At 31.8% G+C, this 19,754-nt stretch overlaps 1 protein-coding gene and 1 long non-coding RNA gene across 3 annotated transcripts; both read right to left on the reverse strand.

Annotated features, from left to right (window-relative positions):
- Positions 1 to 1,807: 1,807 nt before the first annotated feature.
- LOC138339622 (uncharacterized) lies at positions 1,808 to 6,084 on the reverse strand. 2 transcript variants are annotated; one of them, XR_011212488.1, is made up of 3 exons: positions 5,970 to 6,083; positions 2,776 to 2,845; positions 1,808 to 2,061 (listed from the first exon to the last, which is right to left on the reverse strand). It is a non-coding gene; the product is annotated as an uncharacterized lncRNA (long non-coding RNA). The 2 variants fall into 2 exon arrangements; XR_011212489.1 differs by lacking the exon at positions 2,776 to 2,845 and having other exon boundaries at positions 5,970 to 6,084.
- A 4,444-nt stretch (positions 6,085 to 10,528) lies between these two features.
- Positions 10,529 to 17,630, reverse strand: LOC101248352 (long chain base biosynthesis protein 1). The gene is made up of 13 exons (XM_004250358.5): positions 17,274 to 17,630; positions 16,395 to 16,533; positions 16,218 to 16,312; positions 14,875 to 14,966; positions 13,957 to 14,050; positions 13,786 to 13,858; positions 13,541 to 13,673; positions 12,874 to 13,048; positions 12,150 to 12,290; positions 11,975 to 12,070; positions 11,428 to 11,569; positions 11,190 to 11,317; positions 10,529 to 11,091 (listed from the first exon to the last, which is right to left on the reverse strand). The coding sequence occupies exons 2-13, from the start codon at positions 16,507 to 16,509 to the stop codon at positions 10,915 to 10,917; spliced, it is 1,461 nt and encodes a 486-aa protein (XP_004250406.2). The 5' UTR covers positions 16,510 to 16,533; positions 17,274 to 17,630; the 3' UTR covers positions 10,529 to 10,914.
- Positions 17,631 to 19,754: the final 2,124 nt, after the last annotated feature.

Raw genomic sequence — 19,754 nt, forward strand, 5'->3', positions numbered from 1 at the left:
CTTGTTGGTAAGCCTGTGTGATCCTTTATAGGGGGATAATTGCATGAATTGATTATGTATGAAATCATGTTAATCACTTTATTTATGTAAGAATCATACCTATATTATTTAGTTAGAGTTTATATCTGACTGTAATTTCTTTCGTATTTTTCTTCCGCACTTAGGGATAGCAATTTTTCTCCCTTTTTTTATAATAATCATTCCTGTTGTTGTACCTGAGTTATCTTCCAGATTTACATTAAATCGACACCTGTGATTGTATGTTGAAAACGTTATTACTTGTCATAAAAAATTAAGTACACAAATTTGATGTTGTTGGTGCAGTAATATAGTACTTGGGGATGAACATTATGTGTTGGCCGCAGTTCATGCAGTGAATTTGCATGATGATTGGGTAACGGACGTCCTGTCCACAGTTAAAACATACTACAACATAGTATTTCTTTTGGTTAGCCGGGAAGGATATCTTTGCTTCAATTGAAAATGTCTGTCCCTGTGTAAGGAAAGTGAATGCAGGTGTTTGTTGTGAGTGTTAGATAAATAATGAATTAATTTTTTTACTAATATTTTTCTGGGATTTGGCGTTTGCAATTGGGATGACTTCTTCATCTACTGGAGTGGAGATGAGAGATCCAGATTTGGATGTGCTCCTCAAAGTAAATGTAGTAAGTGTAGCTTTATTCTCTATTATCCTGCATATAATTCCAAGAAGCTCAATTGTTGACAGTGTTTAATTCATCTATGTAGAATAAAAACATAGTGAGAATAATGGAGGAGTAAAGTAATACCATGCTCGTAGTTGTTGTCATTGTCCATAAGGGGGATCAATTTGAATTGCTGTGTTTAATTTGATCGTCAATGATACACTTGTGTGAGTTAAATTAGGTACTTATAAGTTGAGGAAATGTTAAACATGTTAATAAGCATTTATAATTAGTAAAATTGAGAGAACTTTGAAGCACTACGAATCAAGAATTTGATAGTGTTCTATTGACTTCCATAATTGAATTTGAGCAAACCTCCCTCATATAACGCGTATAGACATACTCCCTGAAATTACCTCTATAATGACATAGTCCTTCATTACTCCCAATTTCACCATCTAATGAATTTCTCCTGCCTAAAACAGGTACTTGAATTTCCTAGAAATGAACCACAATACACATATGAAACAACATCCTATGAGAACCTGACAAGAAAAATTGAAATTTGAAAATATACTTTAATATACAGGTTCTAAGTTGCAGTAATATTTATGCATGTTTGATGATGGCTATGTGTCTGTGTAAGTATCGAATAAAAGAACAAGGGAAGGGAAGGGAAGGGAAGGAGAAAAATTTCAGTTCAATTTTAAGTTTATAACCAATTTTGAACTCAAAAATATGTGCGGGGGATCAAAGGATAGCATTGAAGCAGTAGGTTTCTACTGTTCGCTTCATTAATTAATTTTCCGATGGATTTATTTTTATCATCGTATTTTTAGTTTCACAGTTAATTTCATGTTATGTTTTTATGTTTTCATTTGAAACTATAGACAAACAAGATGAAACTCAGAAATACAAAAAACTAAAGTTCAAAGCAAAGTCCAAAATTAAGATAAAAAGGAGCTAAAGAAGACAAAAAAAGAAAGCCAAAATTGAAGAAATCTAAACCCACACAAACGAAGCATAACATCAAATTGCATTCAACTATTTTGTTGTCACGACCCGAAATGGGTGTGATGGCACTCGTCTTATCCCACCAAGACAAGTCAGCCTAAAACCCAATATCTAACAAAGTGCGGAAGTAAATGACATCCCAACAACAATTTCTATAAAAAAAAATCAAGTCATATTAATTCAATCCCCAAAACCAGGTTGTCACGTGCACAAGCCTCTAATGTAAATATTAGAATTGAAACAAAATAGAAGTCTAAAATGAAGTTGTCTTTCAAGTAAAAACAAAGTCATAAACTGGAGTAGGAAAGTTCGCTGAGATGACGAGCAGCTACGTCACAATCCTCCACAAGATGCCTCGGAAACGAAGAGAATGGAAGGTATCACAAAAATCCGGGCCCGTAACCTACAAAAATTTGTAGAAGCAAGGGGTGAGTACCAAACCACGCGGTACCCAACAAGCAAACCTCTAAACACAAGCTAAGTGAACAAAATACTGGTACTCCTTACGCCCTATCTAAACCTCCACGCTACAGCCTAACAGTTTACCAAACACACCACTCAATAACCACACTCTAACAGTTTACACATTCTCAATAACAACTCAATATTCAACAGTCACAAGCTTCACAGAGAAACAATCACAAGATCAGCAAAACACATGTTCAAGTTCATTAATAATAAAAATGTGCAATGCCATGAGATGCAATGTCAAATATCGTGATGCATGCCTTTCTTAACGATACACACCCGTTGTCTCTCAGTCCAGGACCCATGGAGGACATACATGTCCGTGCATCTGTCGCGGCGCACGACACGACCCTCGATAATAGTAACCTTCGCGGCGCGCAATACGTCCCTCGAAATATAATATCCATCGCGGCGCGCGATACGACCCTCGAAAATAGTACATCCTCTTACCACAACCATGTCTCAGATACAATGCAAATAATGACATGCTCAAATGAAAAGGAGGAGATAAACATTTGATAACAAAGCACAATTTGCAACAAGAATACAACACCAACAAATAAACAACAAGTCTCCAAATCATTCTCAACATCACACAAGGAAATACACGAATTTCGTACGCTTAACAAGAGTTTAGAAATCCACTTGCCTTAGCCAATCGAATAATTACTCTTGGACTTGAGCCTTCCCTTTCCGTTGAGCTTCTGAACCAATAGAATCTATTCAAGTATATATTCACAATAAGGTTTTCAGAACTAACAACATTCACACTTTTATGTGTTTAACCTTGACCCAAAAATACACCCCAACTTTATAATCAAATTTGTAATTATTGACGTTAATTAATATTTTAAGTATCATATTCAAATGGTATTTATATGATACTATAAATCTAATATTTAATTACCTACCCCATGTACCAAAACTTAACTCAGAATGTGATGATAATAATAATTTTAATCCAAATTACCGATTACTCACGGAAGGAGCACAACCTCCGTTCCCAACAGTTCACTCATACCCCTTGAATACACTTTTCCAAATACTTGTTTTCCATACACACATGTACGACAACCATTACACATTGAAATACTAAAAAAAGACTCAACTAATTACAATTATTTTTATAAGGGTTCCACACAAAATTAATAACCTAAGAATATATAATAATATCAATAGCCACAACACTGTTTTCTTTTCTTTGTATCATATTGTCCCAAACCCTCCAGAAAGATGCACAGCATCATAAATCACCCCTGTAACCAACACTTTATAAGCACTATCACTATACTAATTATATATAATAATAATAATAAAATAATGGTGCTTCCAGTAGTCCCAAAATCCCACGAATGACACACTAAATAAGAATAAAATATTAACCACTCCGCTAAATCAAATTCTTAATTCATACAAAATTTCCATTTGACATAGAGTCAATATGACAAAACAATTGCGATAAATTGCTCTATTAATTGTTACCTGGAGATCGAATTTCTTTCCCTTTCCTCTCTCGTGCGTCGCTCAGGTAAGGTTTCTGCCTTTCCTTCTTTTCTAAATTAATTATTTATTAAACTGATCAAAACCACTAACTTATTTTATTTATATATATATATATACATGACCCTAATAGTATAAAATCTTAAATAACTGATCACTGTAGCCCACTAACTATCTATTAATTTTTTTTTCTACAATTACTCATAAATAAATTAACTCAAGTTATACGAATAATTTAAATTTTCCAAAAATAACCTCACGGGTCATTACATTTGTAATATGCAAATTGAGATCATTTAAAGCTAGTATGGTAAGACTAATCAGTCATTAGTGAAATGTTGGGTAAAATCAACATCCCAAACATAAAGTTGCGTGTATATATATATATATATATATCTTTATCACAGGCAAGGAATAAAACTGAAATGAATTCTGTTACGATCCAATTCACATAATCCATGATTGGTGGTCACCAAGTATAAGGCTTCCGAGGAAGTGCCTACCTAAGAAAGAGTTATTGGATTCGGTCGAACCCATAAACATCCACCTAACTCCACCTCTATCTATTAAGAATATACAAAAACCACCATGCAATCAATGGTGCAAATAAAGACAATAGAATAAATTTAAGGAGCATTGGAAGACCTTCTACTTATGCAGCCACAATAAAAGTGTTAAATGACAGAAATTATATCATTGTCAAAGGCAGAACACTGGATCGTGAACTTCGTGGCCATATGGTATCAACATTTATCTCTCATTACTTTACTGAAGTAACAGATTATACCAAAATTCTAACTACAAAAACCCCACAAAAAAGAACACAGTAAAAAATCTCTCACCTTCCCCATTGCCATCTCTTTTTCTTCCTTCGTATAGGAGACGATCCATAAATTTTAAACTTGGCAATGTTCAATATACAACAATCCAAGTTATTACGATAACGACATAAAAAGTTTCAAAGACTATTATAATTAGAAATCCTTGGTTGTTATGTTGTCAAATCACAAATCTACTCTACAGTTGCTGTAGGTAAACTCACGCGAGTGTGGCACAAGAGTTATGCAACACAGAAGTTGATTTTTTGACCAATAAAAGACCCTCTCTACAAATAGAAGACCAATTATGTGAAGCCAATAATATTGAAGCCTGTAATATTGGTAAGTCATTAGGCTAAACAGAAGCCGTTATTATTTGTATCTTACCGTTGTATCTTGATCCTCCGATACGGCATGCGAGTATTATAGGATATTCATGGAGGCGCTGCAACACTTTGTTGCCTTCGTTATCCAGAATGGTTTGATCCCATATAGTGAAGGTTAAAGTGTTTTTACTATTGAGTGCAACAAATTAATGTGCATATTTATTGTTTGAAAATTTACGAAAAGAAACAGTTAAATTCTTTTTTGGGTTAACCAAATATGCTTATAATATATCCATAATAATAAGTTCCTGTAGCCATTTGTTCATAGTTGTAAGATGTCTTGGTAGAAAACAATTGACGACGATTGCTGGTATATCTGTTGAGGATGACACTTAAAAAGAGCATATGTACATTTGAACTGTAAATTCACAACTTGAGGTGGATTTGTAGAAAAGACAGAGTGTAAAGTTAGGTTGCATGATTGACCTTATGTATATATACTGTAAAGAAGAAGGTGTGGTGGTGAAGAAAAGGAAAATTTGTCATCAAGTGTTATGTGAAATTTTAGGAAAGGTTTAATGTAACAACAATATAATCCTACAAAGAGTCTAAGAGAGTAGTGTGTATACAGCCCTACCCCTGTTGCTGCTATGTGGCCATTAAGAAAAGTTCATAACTTGGATCAGATAAAAAGTTTGAAGGCGTATCAGCTGAATTTTATTGTGGTTGTGGTGCAATATGGTTAAGTTAACTTGTAACTTTTGAAAAATCTTAGCTTATGAACTCCAAATCTTAAATTAAAATGTAATGTAACATGACATTTTCAGCTAATTTGTTATTGTTTTGGGCATCGGCAGAAGGAGCTACTAAATTCAGGACATTATTACCTTCACCTAGGTATGTCAATGTTTTTAGTTTTGCTAACCTAGACGACCTACATACACCCCAGATAAACAAATGAAAAACAATAGCAATACTCCATGGATTTTTTCCTATTGAGCATCGGCGAAAGCATAGAGAAGATGTATGCGAAATCCTTTGGCCAAAACTAGGGAAAACGAACAAAGCAAACACAAAAGACACATGAATAAACGAAAGAAAGACACAAACATACACATCAATAGATGTCGTCCAAGTCCAATAAACAAACTCGCAAAGGAAAGACAGGAAAATAAGCAGGGCAGAGAGAGGGAGCATACCTTTGTTAGCCTAGAAGATCGACGAATTTGCAGTTTTCCCAAGGAAATGGAAAGAGGCTCTGCATATATTAGTATTACTAGTTTCTCCCATATAAATAAAAATATTTTTGTGAATATTGTATATTAGCAATATTTTTAAGTTATATTATGTGTTATAAAATAGAAAATACAAATTACATGTTCTTAAAATTAATGAGCATCCTATATGGTGTTTTTGTTTCTAAGATCCAAAATCCAAAAAACTATACAACTACAATATTTAAATGAATAAGTGAAATGTTATGTGCTACGTTAATGAAATATGTGTAAAATCAGTAAAATATAGAAATCTTTTACCGTAAAATTAATGTTGTGTGTTGCAGATATTAAGCCCTAGCAAGGAAATTAAATAATAAGTGTCATGAGTGTATACTTCACTAAGAAATTTCTTTGACGAATCCAGCAACATCCATAGCTGAAATTCTTGCACAAATCGAACAACGTTCATAGCGTATTTTAATAGCCTTTAACTTTGATATTGATTGAGAAAAAAATGCTCAGAAAAATGATTTACTCTTCTTTAGAGCCCATAAAAATGGAGAGGGGATTTGAGAAAAATGAAAACTATTATTGGCTTCATATAATACTCACTTTAAATGATTAATTAGTCCCTTTAGTTTCTTTTCATGTATTTATCATTGAAAATAACATATATTAATATATTAACTATGAGATTCATTGTATTGAAATCTACAACTTTTAAGATTCTAGCAATGTAAAGTAACTGCTTTTATATTTTAGTTAATGTGCAACTTAAATCTCTACCTATTTGCTCTCATTAACTAACATTTGTCTCTTCATTTTCTTTAACATTTAGATTATTTAATTTTCATAACTCTTCAAATATTCTCAATTCATTAATAATAAAAAAAAGTTTACTGCTCAATATTTTTCAAAAAAAAAAAAATCAAATATGAATATAACATTTTTATTTAGTATAGGGATAAAATGGTAACTCAACTTTACATCTTGGAGCTTCCTATTTATAATATAATATGATTATATAGATTAATAGATATAGACGTAGGAACAAGCAACAGGTGGAAATACATCCTCTCAAACACTGAGGGTGATAAATAATTTGTATCAGTTGTATAATCAGGTGAAACTACAATAAGAGGATCTATTTGACTTACACAGTAAAAACTAATTAAATTAATATTTGATAAATTAAAAATTTATTTGAGATAATATTATTTTTCGTTTTTGATTTAGGTCAATGAAAAAAATTACCTATATTTCGATAAAATAATAAGATAATATATTTTCAAAAGCCTCCTCTATAGGTATATGGTCTAATCAATATTAAAAATTTTAGTAAAATATGATTCTATTGTGGTTTTTTTAATTAAAATTTCAATCTAGTTGAAATTCATCTCTAACTTTGCATCAAAAAATTTCAATGTTATATTTTTGAACTGCACCATAAAATTGTGAAGAGTTCTAGATGTGATATGTGTTTTCTTATGCGTAATTGGTTGTAAAGGTATCATATTAACTTCAACTTAATCATCAACATTGTTTTGCAGATATCCACATATGGACCTCTGAACATGTACCACTTTCATCCGGATAATCCAAAAGGTTACTGACGTAAATTTATTTATTTTAATTGGGATCATTAGTCATGACTCCACGTTCATACATGATGTTTTTACAAAACACTCTTTAAATTAATAAAAATTAGTTTATCAATTAAATAATACCTCTATAGAATAATAATATTTCGTGATTCCACCTATATTAATTTAGTAAAATTTCACGGTAATAATATTTAATATTGATCCATAATTATCATCCATCTCATAGAGGATACTGCACTAATCTAATCTCAACTGTCCTTTTTAGTTTATTATAAAATAAATAAAATGATTTATCTCTATGATGAAGTAGTTATTTTATTTATTTAATTGTTTAGAAAATTAGTTGTGAAGGGGTAGTTAGGGGGTGGGTGGGTTCACACTTCACATGGTTGATTTACTTTACTTTTATTATAATGGAGACCTAATGAGACAACAAGCAAAAGAGTGACAAGAAAATAAAGGATTTTAAGTGCAAAATGATATTTTTAATTGTACTAGAATTTAATTTGATTAGCAATTGTCTTTGTTTATTTAGGTTGTCCATCATTGTCTTTTCCTATTCCCTTTAGTTTTTTTGATATATTTTACTATATTAACAAAAAATATTCGATACAAATTTTATGTAAAAATTTTTTAATGACGCTTTAAATATAACTCATGAAAGTAGTCTGAATTTTCCTTCTAAATATTGTACTTCTTTTATGTTGACAATATAGTTGAAAATAATTATGAATTTTTATCTTGAGTTATTTAAGTAATGATTTTTTTGAACTAAAACGATCATGAAAAGAGAGACATTGTTTATTAGCTTTTGCTTTGTATATTCATGCGTATTCTAGTAGGAGTTTGTTATATGGACTTGAAAGTCCAGAATTGTTTTGTCTATTTAAAAAAGAAAAAGAAGTGAAAGAAAATTACATACATTTAGTTTCTATATAAGCTAAAAAATAAAAAAATGGAATTCTTAATGCATGGTGTAGATTCGGAAATTGATTTACAATTAAATCATTTAATTAGTTGGAGGGTATAAATAGTATTTGAATCATAAATACTGCAATTAGATTTATATGAGATACCATAAAGAATTTCTTTTAAGCAATTGTGTCATCTACTTAAGTAAGTAGGATGTTTAAGCACGTAGCACGTTTAAGAAAATAATACATATAAATAAGTAGATGAAGTATGTGAATAAAACAAATAGGTATAGTATATAAGTGAAACACTCAAAATAAAAAAAGAATAAACTAATAAATTAACGAACTAATTAGCACTCCTTATAAATAAACTCGATCCTTCAACACTATCAAATTTCTCAAATCAATTTCACATAAACATGATCATTATATATATAAATAAAATTGAACACAAATGAGTAACTTATAGAAAACTAACTAGACAATGACATGAAACTGCAGAGTCAATCAAATAAAATGATATTAAGACGTCTTCCTTCACAATAAACAAAACACATTCACGTATTAAGAGCAAACATTACCCAAAGTTATTTTATTATATTTTGTAAAATTTCTTTATCATTTCAAAAAATTATAAAAATTATTGTTTTTACTCAATATATCGATCACAAGTACTGAGACACACGTGATATATCAGGATGTTACTTTATGCAATATGTCGTCGTCATCACTTTACGCGATGCATCGGAATGTACATGATGTTTCGAAATGTTGAGTCGTATTCGAAATCGAAACGTGATGTATTAGGACATTAAAAGATGTATCCAAAATCGAGACGCGATATATCAATATATCATGATGTTTTAGGATGTATCCGGACTCCACTACGAAATTTAAGAAAGAACACATGTTAACGTATGACTAAAATCAACAAATTATAGTTTAGTAGACAATATAATTACTTTGACAAGAAGATTAGACGTAGATATCTCTTGAACATTCCTCTAATTTTTAATATACGTGTATTACGTGTGACACTTCTCTATGTTTGGAATGGTAGAAATAATTTTTCGAAAAATAATAAGATCAAGTATTTGTCTGCTAGAAATTTCTTTTTGAGGAAAACATATTCCCCCACAAGGGAATATGAAAATATTTTTTTTTTGGAAGGTTTTTCTTGCTTTTTTTTCTATGATAAATAATAAGTAAAGGTATTATCTTAAAAATATTTGTATGAAATCTAAAAGAACACCATGGGTGAAGGTCGAGAAGGTAGGGTGGTCAAGGGGGAAGAGACAATAATCTTGAAATCCGATCCTTCATGAAATTTGATTTTGATATTACTTAAAGAATTATCTTTTTGATTTCGAAGAAATTTGTTTTTTATAGAATGCATTTTTAAAAATAATTTAACAAATCAAACATGAGAAAATTATAAAATATAAAAAAATAACGATATATTCAATGTAATCTCAAAGTGAAATTTTAAAATTATAAAATGTAAAATAAATCTCATCCTTACTCCTTTCCCAGAGATCGTTTTTAATAGATCGCGTTATGAGAGGAAAAAGATTCAAAATCTATCAAATAAAAAATTGACATAAATAAAAAGTCATGACAAAATAATGTAAATAAATAAAAAAGACAATAATGTATACCAAATCACAACCTTAAGACAAAATTATGTTCCTTCATATCCATCTCAATTCTTAATTTGCAAATCATTGCTCCAACTCACATGTAGACATTATTTTCAAGCTTTAATACTCAAAAAATCTCATTAAAACACAACCAAATTTGCTAAAACTTTTATCAACCTTTCATTATATGTTTTCCCCAAAAACTATTTTTCTTCTCCAACAAACAACAGAAAACATCTATCATAAAAATAAGCCATTTTCCTGAATTTCTTTTTTCTTCAGAAAATAAAGGCCAGATTATACTTACTCAAATATTTCCAAGATATTATTCCTTCATTTCTTCTATAGGATATAAATAAAACATAACATAGTTAATCCACATATTTAGCTGAAACCTTAAAATATTGAGATTTGTCACTTCCACACCAATAAGAAATAACATGTCTATACAGTCAACTACAAAATCCCACCATTCTATTTTTCTTTATATAATCAGTAAGGGGAAGAAGATTAACACAACTACATAAAACACAACATTAATCAAGACAACTGACTTCTCTGGGCTTGCAGCATGGCAACCTCAAGAAGCAAATCTTGATCTATCTAATATAGTTGACATGCAAACACTAATGAACAACAAAAGTAAAAAAAAAAAAAAAAAAAAGAGAAGTATCTTCAATATTTTTTTCCATGTACCTATTTGAACTCCCAGAATGTTTCTGCCCCTATTTTCAACAAAGTTTTAAGATGATGAAACCACGTCCTTCTGCTAGCTCTGATCTGTCAATAGCGAAGCCGCGACTCTCTTCAATGATTTACTAGCTTTCTCCATATCAGATACTGAGTGTCCTGCTGACACAAACAATCGAAGCCCAACTGGCAAATTACATTTATCAAGTGTTGATCTCTTTGAAGTAACAACAAAAACGGAATCTTCCTTCAAGACCTGCAATGACAATATTTGTGGTGTGGAAGATTATTATTAGGATGTGTATGAGATACAGAATAAGAAGAAACTACAGATACACTAAGATGATCACTTACACGATCCGCGATATCTTCTAATAGTTTTAGATCACTCTTTGAAGAACCTGTGGACTTCTTGAGTCTTAGAAAAACTATCGGAGATAGTGGATCGCTCATTATTTCCATCCCCTGAATATCTTTTAGACCTGAAACCATACCAGGTAGAAAAGTTAATATCTTTTCACAACCCTTGACATGAGCTTGAAGACTTCAAGGAGAAGGGGTAAGGAAGACACTTGGTGTAGAGCAAATATACCTTTAAACAGTGTATTAATGTTCTTCCTCAATTTTGTGATAAGACCAGGATTTTCTTCCAATATATCAAAAGCTTTGACTGCGGCACTTGCCAGATAAGGAGGCAAAGAAGCAGAAAACACATAGCCAGAGCTACTGAGACGCTGCCAAACAAAGAACACCATCAAAAAGGCTTAATTGGAAAAAGTGAACAGGAGTTAATGACAAGATTATTAAGATTGAACGTGTTTTTTTTTTTTGGTTGAAAGGCCAGGGGAGAATTTATGTACAAAAAGCGAGGCATGTGAACCCGTGGTCTCTCCGTAAAACTAGGTATTTTATGTACGCACTTTCTAAAATTGTATATTATTATTGTTGACATTTATGCTACAGGATTCAAAAAGACTAAATGGTGAAGGTTTGAGTTACATATCTAGAAGACTAGGGGAACTCCTACTAAATATATTCTTTCCTTCTTCATTTTTTAGTGTTGCACCTATGTTCTAGAAATCCTAGATTCGCCACTGGAAGTGACTATAGTCTGGTGGCAACCTATCACACTTCAATACCTGGTGTTCAATGACTCTTGTACTCCCGGTGCAAAATCCTCCTTCTGTGGCCAATGCATGCCCCATGGCAGCCGTAATGATATCTATCTTGTCAACCTGCAACAGGATAACCTGTTTAGGATATACAGAAAATACAATCCATAATAATTGAAGATTGCGGCTATCAGTAACATACCGGCACATTGTAATACTCTGTTAGACCTTTACCAGAACTGCCAAGCACACCCAAGGAATTGCTTTCATCCAACAATACCCGGAATCTGTATTTTTCTTTCAGTTTGATGATTTCATCCAATGGAGCTATTTGACCAGAATTCTAGAAGAAGTAGAAACAAATGAATTAAAGAATATTCCTCTCAGAGAAACAGGGTGCTTGGCAATTAACAAGTTAAAACAACAAACAGAAACCTGCACATTTTCTTGTCGGTTTTTTTTCCTTTCCGTTTTCTTATTACAAGATAAATGCAACCTTATCCCAATTTAAGAAACAGCCAAGCCAATTCTGACACTTCATTAAGGAAGGGCTAAGATATGGGGTGGGGGGACGAGAGAGTTTGCATTAAATTGAGAAGTGAATTATCCTATAGACTTATCTCTTGAATGGCAAACAAAACGTAACCCAGTCACAGGTTTCAGAACTTCCTGGATCATAACAGGTCACCACGGCTAATGCAAAAGTTAAAGTGTCATATACAGTTAATCAACCTTGCTTACATCTTTAAAGTTAAATCCCGGTCAAATTTTGAGTCTGACTGCAAGCCTAAATTGGATTTAACTTATTGCAAGCTTATGAAATTCTCACCTCCTTCGTCCCCTGAGGAGGTGATCATGGTCCAGGCAATGCTATGACATACAGCTTTGACAATTAAATAAAACCCTGTTAATAAAACAGAAGGTACCTGATATAGTGCTTCAACAATAATATATCGCCTAAGTTTTTTAGCTTGCTTGTTTTCTTGAGTGATTTTCTCCAATGTATTTCTCAAGGACTCCATATCATTGTGCTTGAAGTATATGATTGTACTTCTAGAGAGCTGAAGTCCATTTTGTATTCCCCAATGGACACCTTCATCCCTATGCACGCAAAAGATATAGTTGAAAATGAGAACTAATTCATGAAACTCTAATATGTTTATAGAAGCAATGTACAACAGAAAAACCTTACGGATGCAATACCTATTTATGGGTATAAATTTGTTTGTTAAGTTGACAAAAAAATTATCAGGAGACGTACGGGTGAGAAGCTTATTAATATTAAAAATCCACCTTCTGATACTAAACATAGCACAAAGAAATCTGAGTACAGAGTGGTGGAAGATTCTTAATGATTTCCATCTACAAACATCAGCTTATTTTATTTTTTTTCATTTTAGAAGTCTTAACAATACCACAGCCATTTTGATTTTTTTTTCTACAGCCTGGTTCCTTCATAATCCCTTCCTCCTACCCCAAGATACGATACTCCATCCTGCGTAAGGATCCATTCAAAAAAAAATTTGTTCTACACTGGTTAAATTTGTAAAGAATGATATCAACAATCAACGAGCAAAGAATGAATAAACTTACGCAACAATGACATCTCCCTTCTTGCAAAATGCTGGAATTGCACTGAACATGGTAGAAAGTCCATAAGAGTAGAGTATAGAATCGGGAGTTCCAAGAAACTTAGCTATCCTGGCCTCACAATCAAGGTGAACATCTGCATGAAATAAAGAATGATAAGGTTGGGCCTCCCAAAAGAGAAAGTGGAAGTTGGCAAGGACAGCAGAAGAAAACTAACTAACTCCTTAATGATGAATATCATATTATACCAATTGTTCCATAGAATCCACGAGGACCACAAGAACCTACACCATATTTCTCCAATGCCCTGGTGCATGTCTCCTGATATACGACATCAGGTAATGATACATTTGAAAATCAAGCACCACATGCAAAATATAGGTTGACAATTCAAACTATTCAAAAGAAGGGTTTCTTACAAGTAACTTTTCATTTCCTAATAACCCAAGGTAATTAGCTGAAGTGAAATTTATTACTTCCTTGCCATTAATAGTTGTATGAGGACCTGCAGCGCTGCATTAATAAAACTTGTAAGCAATTAGACAAATGAGAGAACTCAAAGAGAAAACAACCACAGAAATATGGAAGGTTTCTTTGAAGCAAGCTATAATGTTGGTACTTGGTACAATTTATTAAAGTAGCTCATAGAAGGGAAGGAAAAAAATTGGAGGCAGGCGGAAAAGGGGGGGGAGGGGGGGGGGGCATGATCTTCACAACTTGACTTAAAATTTTTTAGCCTGAGTAAGCTAGAGTATAAGAGGCAACAAACACCAAGCAAATCTTGATGACTGTCGGGTTAACAAGACAAACTTGCAGATATTTCCTTTTCTTATTCTTCAACCCCAAAAAGGGAATAGGTAGATGTGTCACGCAATTAGAGCTTATCTAAATTTTTCTTCTCTTGTGAGCTGCATGCTCAGTGGTTTTTTTAGTGTCAATAGCTTTTAAAATCCCAATGAACTTATTGAGTCCCATCCCTTGTTACCCCATTGAGTCTCATCTTCTTTAACCTAAAATGTTTGAGACCAAATCCTTAAATCAGTTCTAATTCCTCCTGGAAGTTCTAACGTACTTGCTAGGCTCAGTTCAGGATCATCAGACCATAAGAAAAAGAGAGTAGATAGGTAGCCCTAGAGGCTCTAGAGGTGGTTCCCACAGTATACAACAGTATGACATTTGAATTAGTTCCTTGGCTGGTTCTCCCCTTAAGTAAGAATAGAATCTTATAGTGGTAAAAGCATAGTTAGACAAATGAGGAGAAAAAATGCAGAATAGTGATAATAGAATCTAACAAGGAGGTTTATGCTTTCGCATTTCAAATGAAAGAGTATTTCCACCTTTCAAGTACTGGAGGCTCCGATTTCATCTCATCTGTAATGGTGGGAATAAGAGGTTCCGGGACCCATTCATCACACAGTTCATCTATTTCCTAAAAAGCAGAGCACACATGTTCATCAGCTTAAATGTATTCAAGCAGCATGCTGCATAGAAGATAGACAACTTTGCTACTTACAAACAAATGCTGACAAGATACAAACAACATTTCTCTTTATCTTAACAATTACAAAAGCAAATAATGTCCACCTCCTCCATTTATTAAATGCTCCCCCCGCCCTAATTTATGTGGCACCGTTTGACTTGGCATAAAGTTTAAGAAAGAAAGGAAGTCTTTTGAAATTTGTGGTCTAAGAACTACTTGACAATTTGTGAGACTAATAATCATTCATGAAGGGTAATAATTTTAAAGCAAAGGAGACACTCTTACTGGGAGGAATTAAAAAGGAAAGTGTTTCACCTAAATTGGGACAGAGAGAGTACATAAAGTACAAAAGGACCCAGCATCGATAATAATGTACATGGTGCCAAGGAAAGACTTCTATGCTTATAAATAAGAAGCCTACCTCCTAGCTATGAACATCAAACAGTGGAAAATATATTAGCACCAGATGACACCAATCACTATACAAAGGTCAAGATAAAGATTTGCAAAAACAAACAGAAAGTTTGGAGTTCTTCAATTTACAAGTTCACTGCTCATTTTCCCAAGCACCTTGCAGTTAAGAGAACAGGATATGGAGGAATCTACAGTATACTTGAAATAGAAGAGTTTGACATCTTTAAGTAGGAGGATCTCTACTTTGAGAGAGTGTTAAATGCAGCAGCTTTAAAAAATATTATGTTATTCTTCTAAGAATGTAAGTTCTTTTAAGTTACTTCTTTATTATCTTTTATGGCCTAGGAATTTTGCAACTTTAAAGAGAAGCCAGCTAAAAGCTGTGTCTTCTGAATATTAATCAGAAAGTTCCGGTCTTCGAATTTGGATCCCTGCCTTGATCACTTTCCGACAAGATAATCATTTAACTCCACAAAACAGAAACTGGAAGATGGGAGTGTATTGTAATTCAATAATTTTCTCTCCCACTCTCTTTTCCTTTTAATATATCATTTTGGAACTGAGGAAGAGCAATTCACGAGTATGAAATATAGATTGGACGTTGAACATGTAGTGTTCATATGAATGAGAAAAACAACCAAACAACAATAATAATGCCTCAGTCCCAAACAATATGAGAAAATTACCGAGTGTGGAAGAACACAAAAGATGGACTAACAGAATAAGGCAAGTAACAAACAAAGAACCGGTGGATAATTTAGGTGTGACAAAGGAAGACTGACAAACCTTCTTTGTCAATGGTCTTTTAGGTGGTTTATAACTTTTCTGCGATAGTAGGAAAAGGATGACCACCAGGAGAAGACCCTCAACAAATAGATGCCCTGCAGGAGAGGCAAAAGAGTATGTCTTCTCAGAGGTCAGCTAGTTAAACAATTATAGCTGTTTTATGGATAGGGAAAATACCTCCAATGTTAACTCCAAACACCACAGCTCTTGCAAACGGAGCTTCGGATATCCATGTGACCCAATCAGATGCATCTCTCAGCTTATTTGTAAGAACTGATATTGTTGTATCCATTATCTATGTCAATTGCAGACAGGGCTGCCAACAGAAACCACATGGAAAAGAAGGTTTTTACACTCAGGTCTATCACATAATGATTGGTATGGAATCTGAATGCTCAGAAGCTAGAACTGATGCTCCAAAACAACTCAAAATTCTCGATTGATTCAGGCGAAAATAAATTAAACCAGAAGTATATTTGAGGATCATCAAATAAGTATTCTCCCGGGTATCCCTCTCCCTCTTCTCTCTCTCTCAAAACACGCATACTCACAATATTAGCTCCCGAGTTAGACTTCCTCCCATGAGTTTATTACTCACTATGGCTAAGCTATATTATTGTACCAAACAGATGAACCCTTGGTCTCCAAGATACTTCTCCTATCTAATTTTAGTACCCTTTTCTTTTGGACAGTAATATTAACCAATTACAGAGTCCAATTGACATATATTAACACATTTCTTCAAAGAAATATGGGACATAGTGACTAGTTGAAACGGAACTCTCTAAATCCCATTTCATCATTTCAATAAAACTATAAAAAGGAAATCTGAATGAAAAATATGAGTTAAATCCAAGCACAATATTCCTACTTGATCCCTTCCATGAAACCATAATTCAGATCGAATTTCTCAAACAAGATCACAAATTGATCCAAACCCACCCTAGATTTGTAAATAAAAATCCTCTGAAGCACCAATCTTTTTTTTTTTTTGAATAAAACTAAGATTTGAAGATTACCCACGTAAAAGTTTACATCTTTATAGGAGAAACTGACCTGAAAGAGTGGTTCTTGAAACTTCAATGGAGTCTTCAACGATAAATTTATTACCAAATTCAAGATTTTAAATAGAGGATTTGGTGATTCTTGGTTTTGAAATGAATATATAAATATATATAAATTATAATGAGCATTGATTGCAGAAAAAGGAAAAAAAAATACAGATTGGCTTTACAGGGATGAAGTGAGATGGGGCCAGCAGGCTTAATGGTCAATACAACTTTCTGAATATTCATCTTTGGTCAAATCATATGGAGTTTTTTATAAGTATTATTTTTATAATTATAAAAAAAATTCATCTTACATAAATAGTAGTACTATTTTTATTCCTATGTCCTTCATAAATTGTATTAATTATTCTACAATATTTTAATATTTTTTAATATAATAAACAAGAAGTAAGTAGACAGTTTATTTGAAGATATTTTGGTCATTTTCTTTTAGTTCTATGCTATGTTTGTTTGTAATGAGTTGCTCATCCTATCTAATTCGATTTTCTCTTCTTTTTTATATTCGTAGGTCAGTTTACTCGATTCTTTTTAGATGTAGGCATATAAAAAATGATAAAATTAGAAATGAAGATATTCGGGATAATGCGAAAGTGACTTCCATGATGGATAAAATAAGGAAAGCAAGATTGAGATGGTTTGTACATGTGGAGAGAAGATAGGCATCACTCTTGTGAGGAGGTAAGAGATGTTGGTTATAGTAGCTACGAGGAGCGGTAAAGGCATTATACTGAGGAACGTGATTAAACAGGATATTGTACAATTTTAAATTACCAATAACAAGACCGTGTGAAGGATGCGAACTAGAATAGAATTTTAGTAGATAGTGCAGGATTGTTTTACTTTCTGAAGGTTTTTACTTGTTGGTGTTTGTTTGTCCGTCATTGTACTAGGTGTATTATTGTAATTTTACCTTTTGATATCTATCATTGTTCGTTGTTTACTGTATTTCGCTCTATTGTACTTGTTTCAAATTTAATTTTTTTTTTGCAGATTTTGTATTGCTTCCTTCGTTAGTTGTTATGTTTTCTATGTTATTTTCTTCTTTTTTGCTTGGTGTATCTAAAATAACCTAATTTTACTTACTTTCACGAGATAATAATAAAATTTATGTAATATATCCTATTATTTCTTTTTATCTCACATGTTCCATTGCTTTTGTCATACTGTACTCTCACCTCATTTAAATCTTAGTGAAGTTATTAAGTCATCAACCCATGTTCTGTCGCCTCTATCATATTCTATTTTAATTTCTTTTTGTGAATATCTTCCATTTGAATCTTCTGACAGGTATTGAGCCATCATTTAAATGTTAATTTTTTTATTATAATAAATATTAATATGTCTTAGACTTGAACTTTTAAGTTCATTAAAGATAGTTAAATATCGTATTTGATATACTTAACGAAAAAGCTAAAACGTAAAAGAAAATATAATAAGTTTATATCTTCTTCTTTTTTTTTTTAAATTTGGATTTGTGATAGTAGGGCTTTATTTGAGAGAAAATTCTTTTTATAAAAGATTTTTTCATATTCAAGGCTCGAACCTAAGATCTATGATTAAGGAAGAAGTAGCCTTTCCACTATACAATATACGTTCATAATGAGTTAATATCTACTTTTTCTTCAAACCTTGTCATTTTTTGTAAGAATAAAATGATCGATATTTTAATTAATCCTATTTCAATTCGATCCACACGACCATATTTTTAAACACTTTTTAGAAAGAATTACTATTACTTCTTTTAAATTTTAAAATAATTTAATTTTAAAATCTTTTATTTTACTTTTAGTGACGACTTTTACAACATCATGATATTATTGCATTTTCAACCATAAAACAACTTCAAAAGTCATATAACTACACAAATATTATTGTATGTATAAAATTAAAATTTTAAAAATCTCTCCTTAAATTAAGTGTCCAATTAAATTTGATCACGTAATTAAAATAGAAAAAATATACATTTTCACTCATTAAGTGATAAAAACAACATATGACAAATTATTTATGAAAAGAAAGAAAATAATATTAAAAATTAGTATTATAATTCAATTTTTTAAAGAAAGTTGAATGAAATAAAGAGACTTTATGTAGACAATTAAAAAACTAAAACTGGTAAATTTTAATTATTCTTTAAAAACAAAAACAAAAAGATAGAAAAGAATAATACTTAATAGTGTTGGTGAAATCTTTTAACAGTTTATCAATATTTTTTCTCTATATCTATTTAAAATTTTGGTTAAGTTTTAAGCGAAAAGAAAGTTATTTCAGTAATTTTTGTATAAATCTTCAATTTAGAATTATTACTCATCGAAAACTCAATAATATTACAAAAGGAATCTTTATCTTTTAGACTATATAACTATAGTGATCTTTTATAGTTTGATATAAATATCCGACGTAGATAAGTATTTATTATATTATTCTTTTGTATTGAGATGATTCCTTTTAAATTCATGTCATAATA

The sequence above is a fragment of the Solanum lycopersicum genome, chromosome 11 (assembly GCF_036512215.1).
Source record: "Solanum lycopersicum chromosome 11, SLM_r2.1".
Taxonomy (NCBI): domain Eukaryota; kingdom Viridiplantae; phylum Streptophyta; class Magnoliopsida; order Solanales; family Solanaceae; genus Solanum; species Solanum lycopersicum.

Coding starts and splice junctions, on each gene's coding strand:
- LOC101248352 (XM_004250358.5), bottom strand. CDS start 16,509: ATGGATACAACAATATCAGTTCTTACAAATAAGCTGAGAGATGCATCT. Junction 13,859..13,956: donor TAGGAAATGAAAAGTTACTT/GTAAGAAACCCT, acceptor GTCGTATATCAG/GAGACATGCACCAGGGCATT. Junction 12,291..12,873: donor TTGTTGAAGCACTATATCAG/GTACCTTCTGTT, acceptor TACTTCTTCTAG/AATTCTGGTCAAATAGCTCC.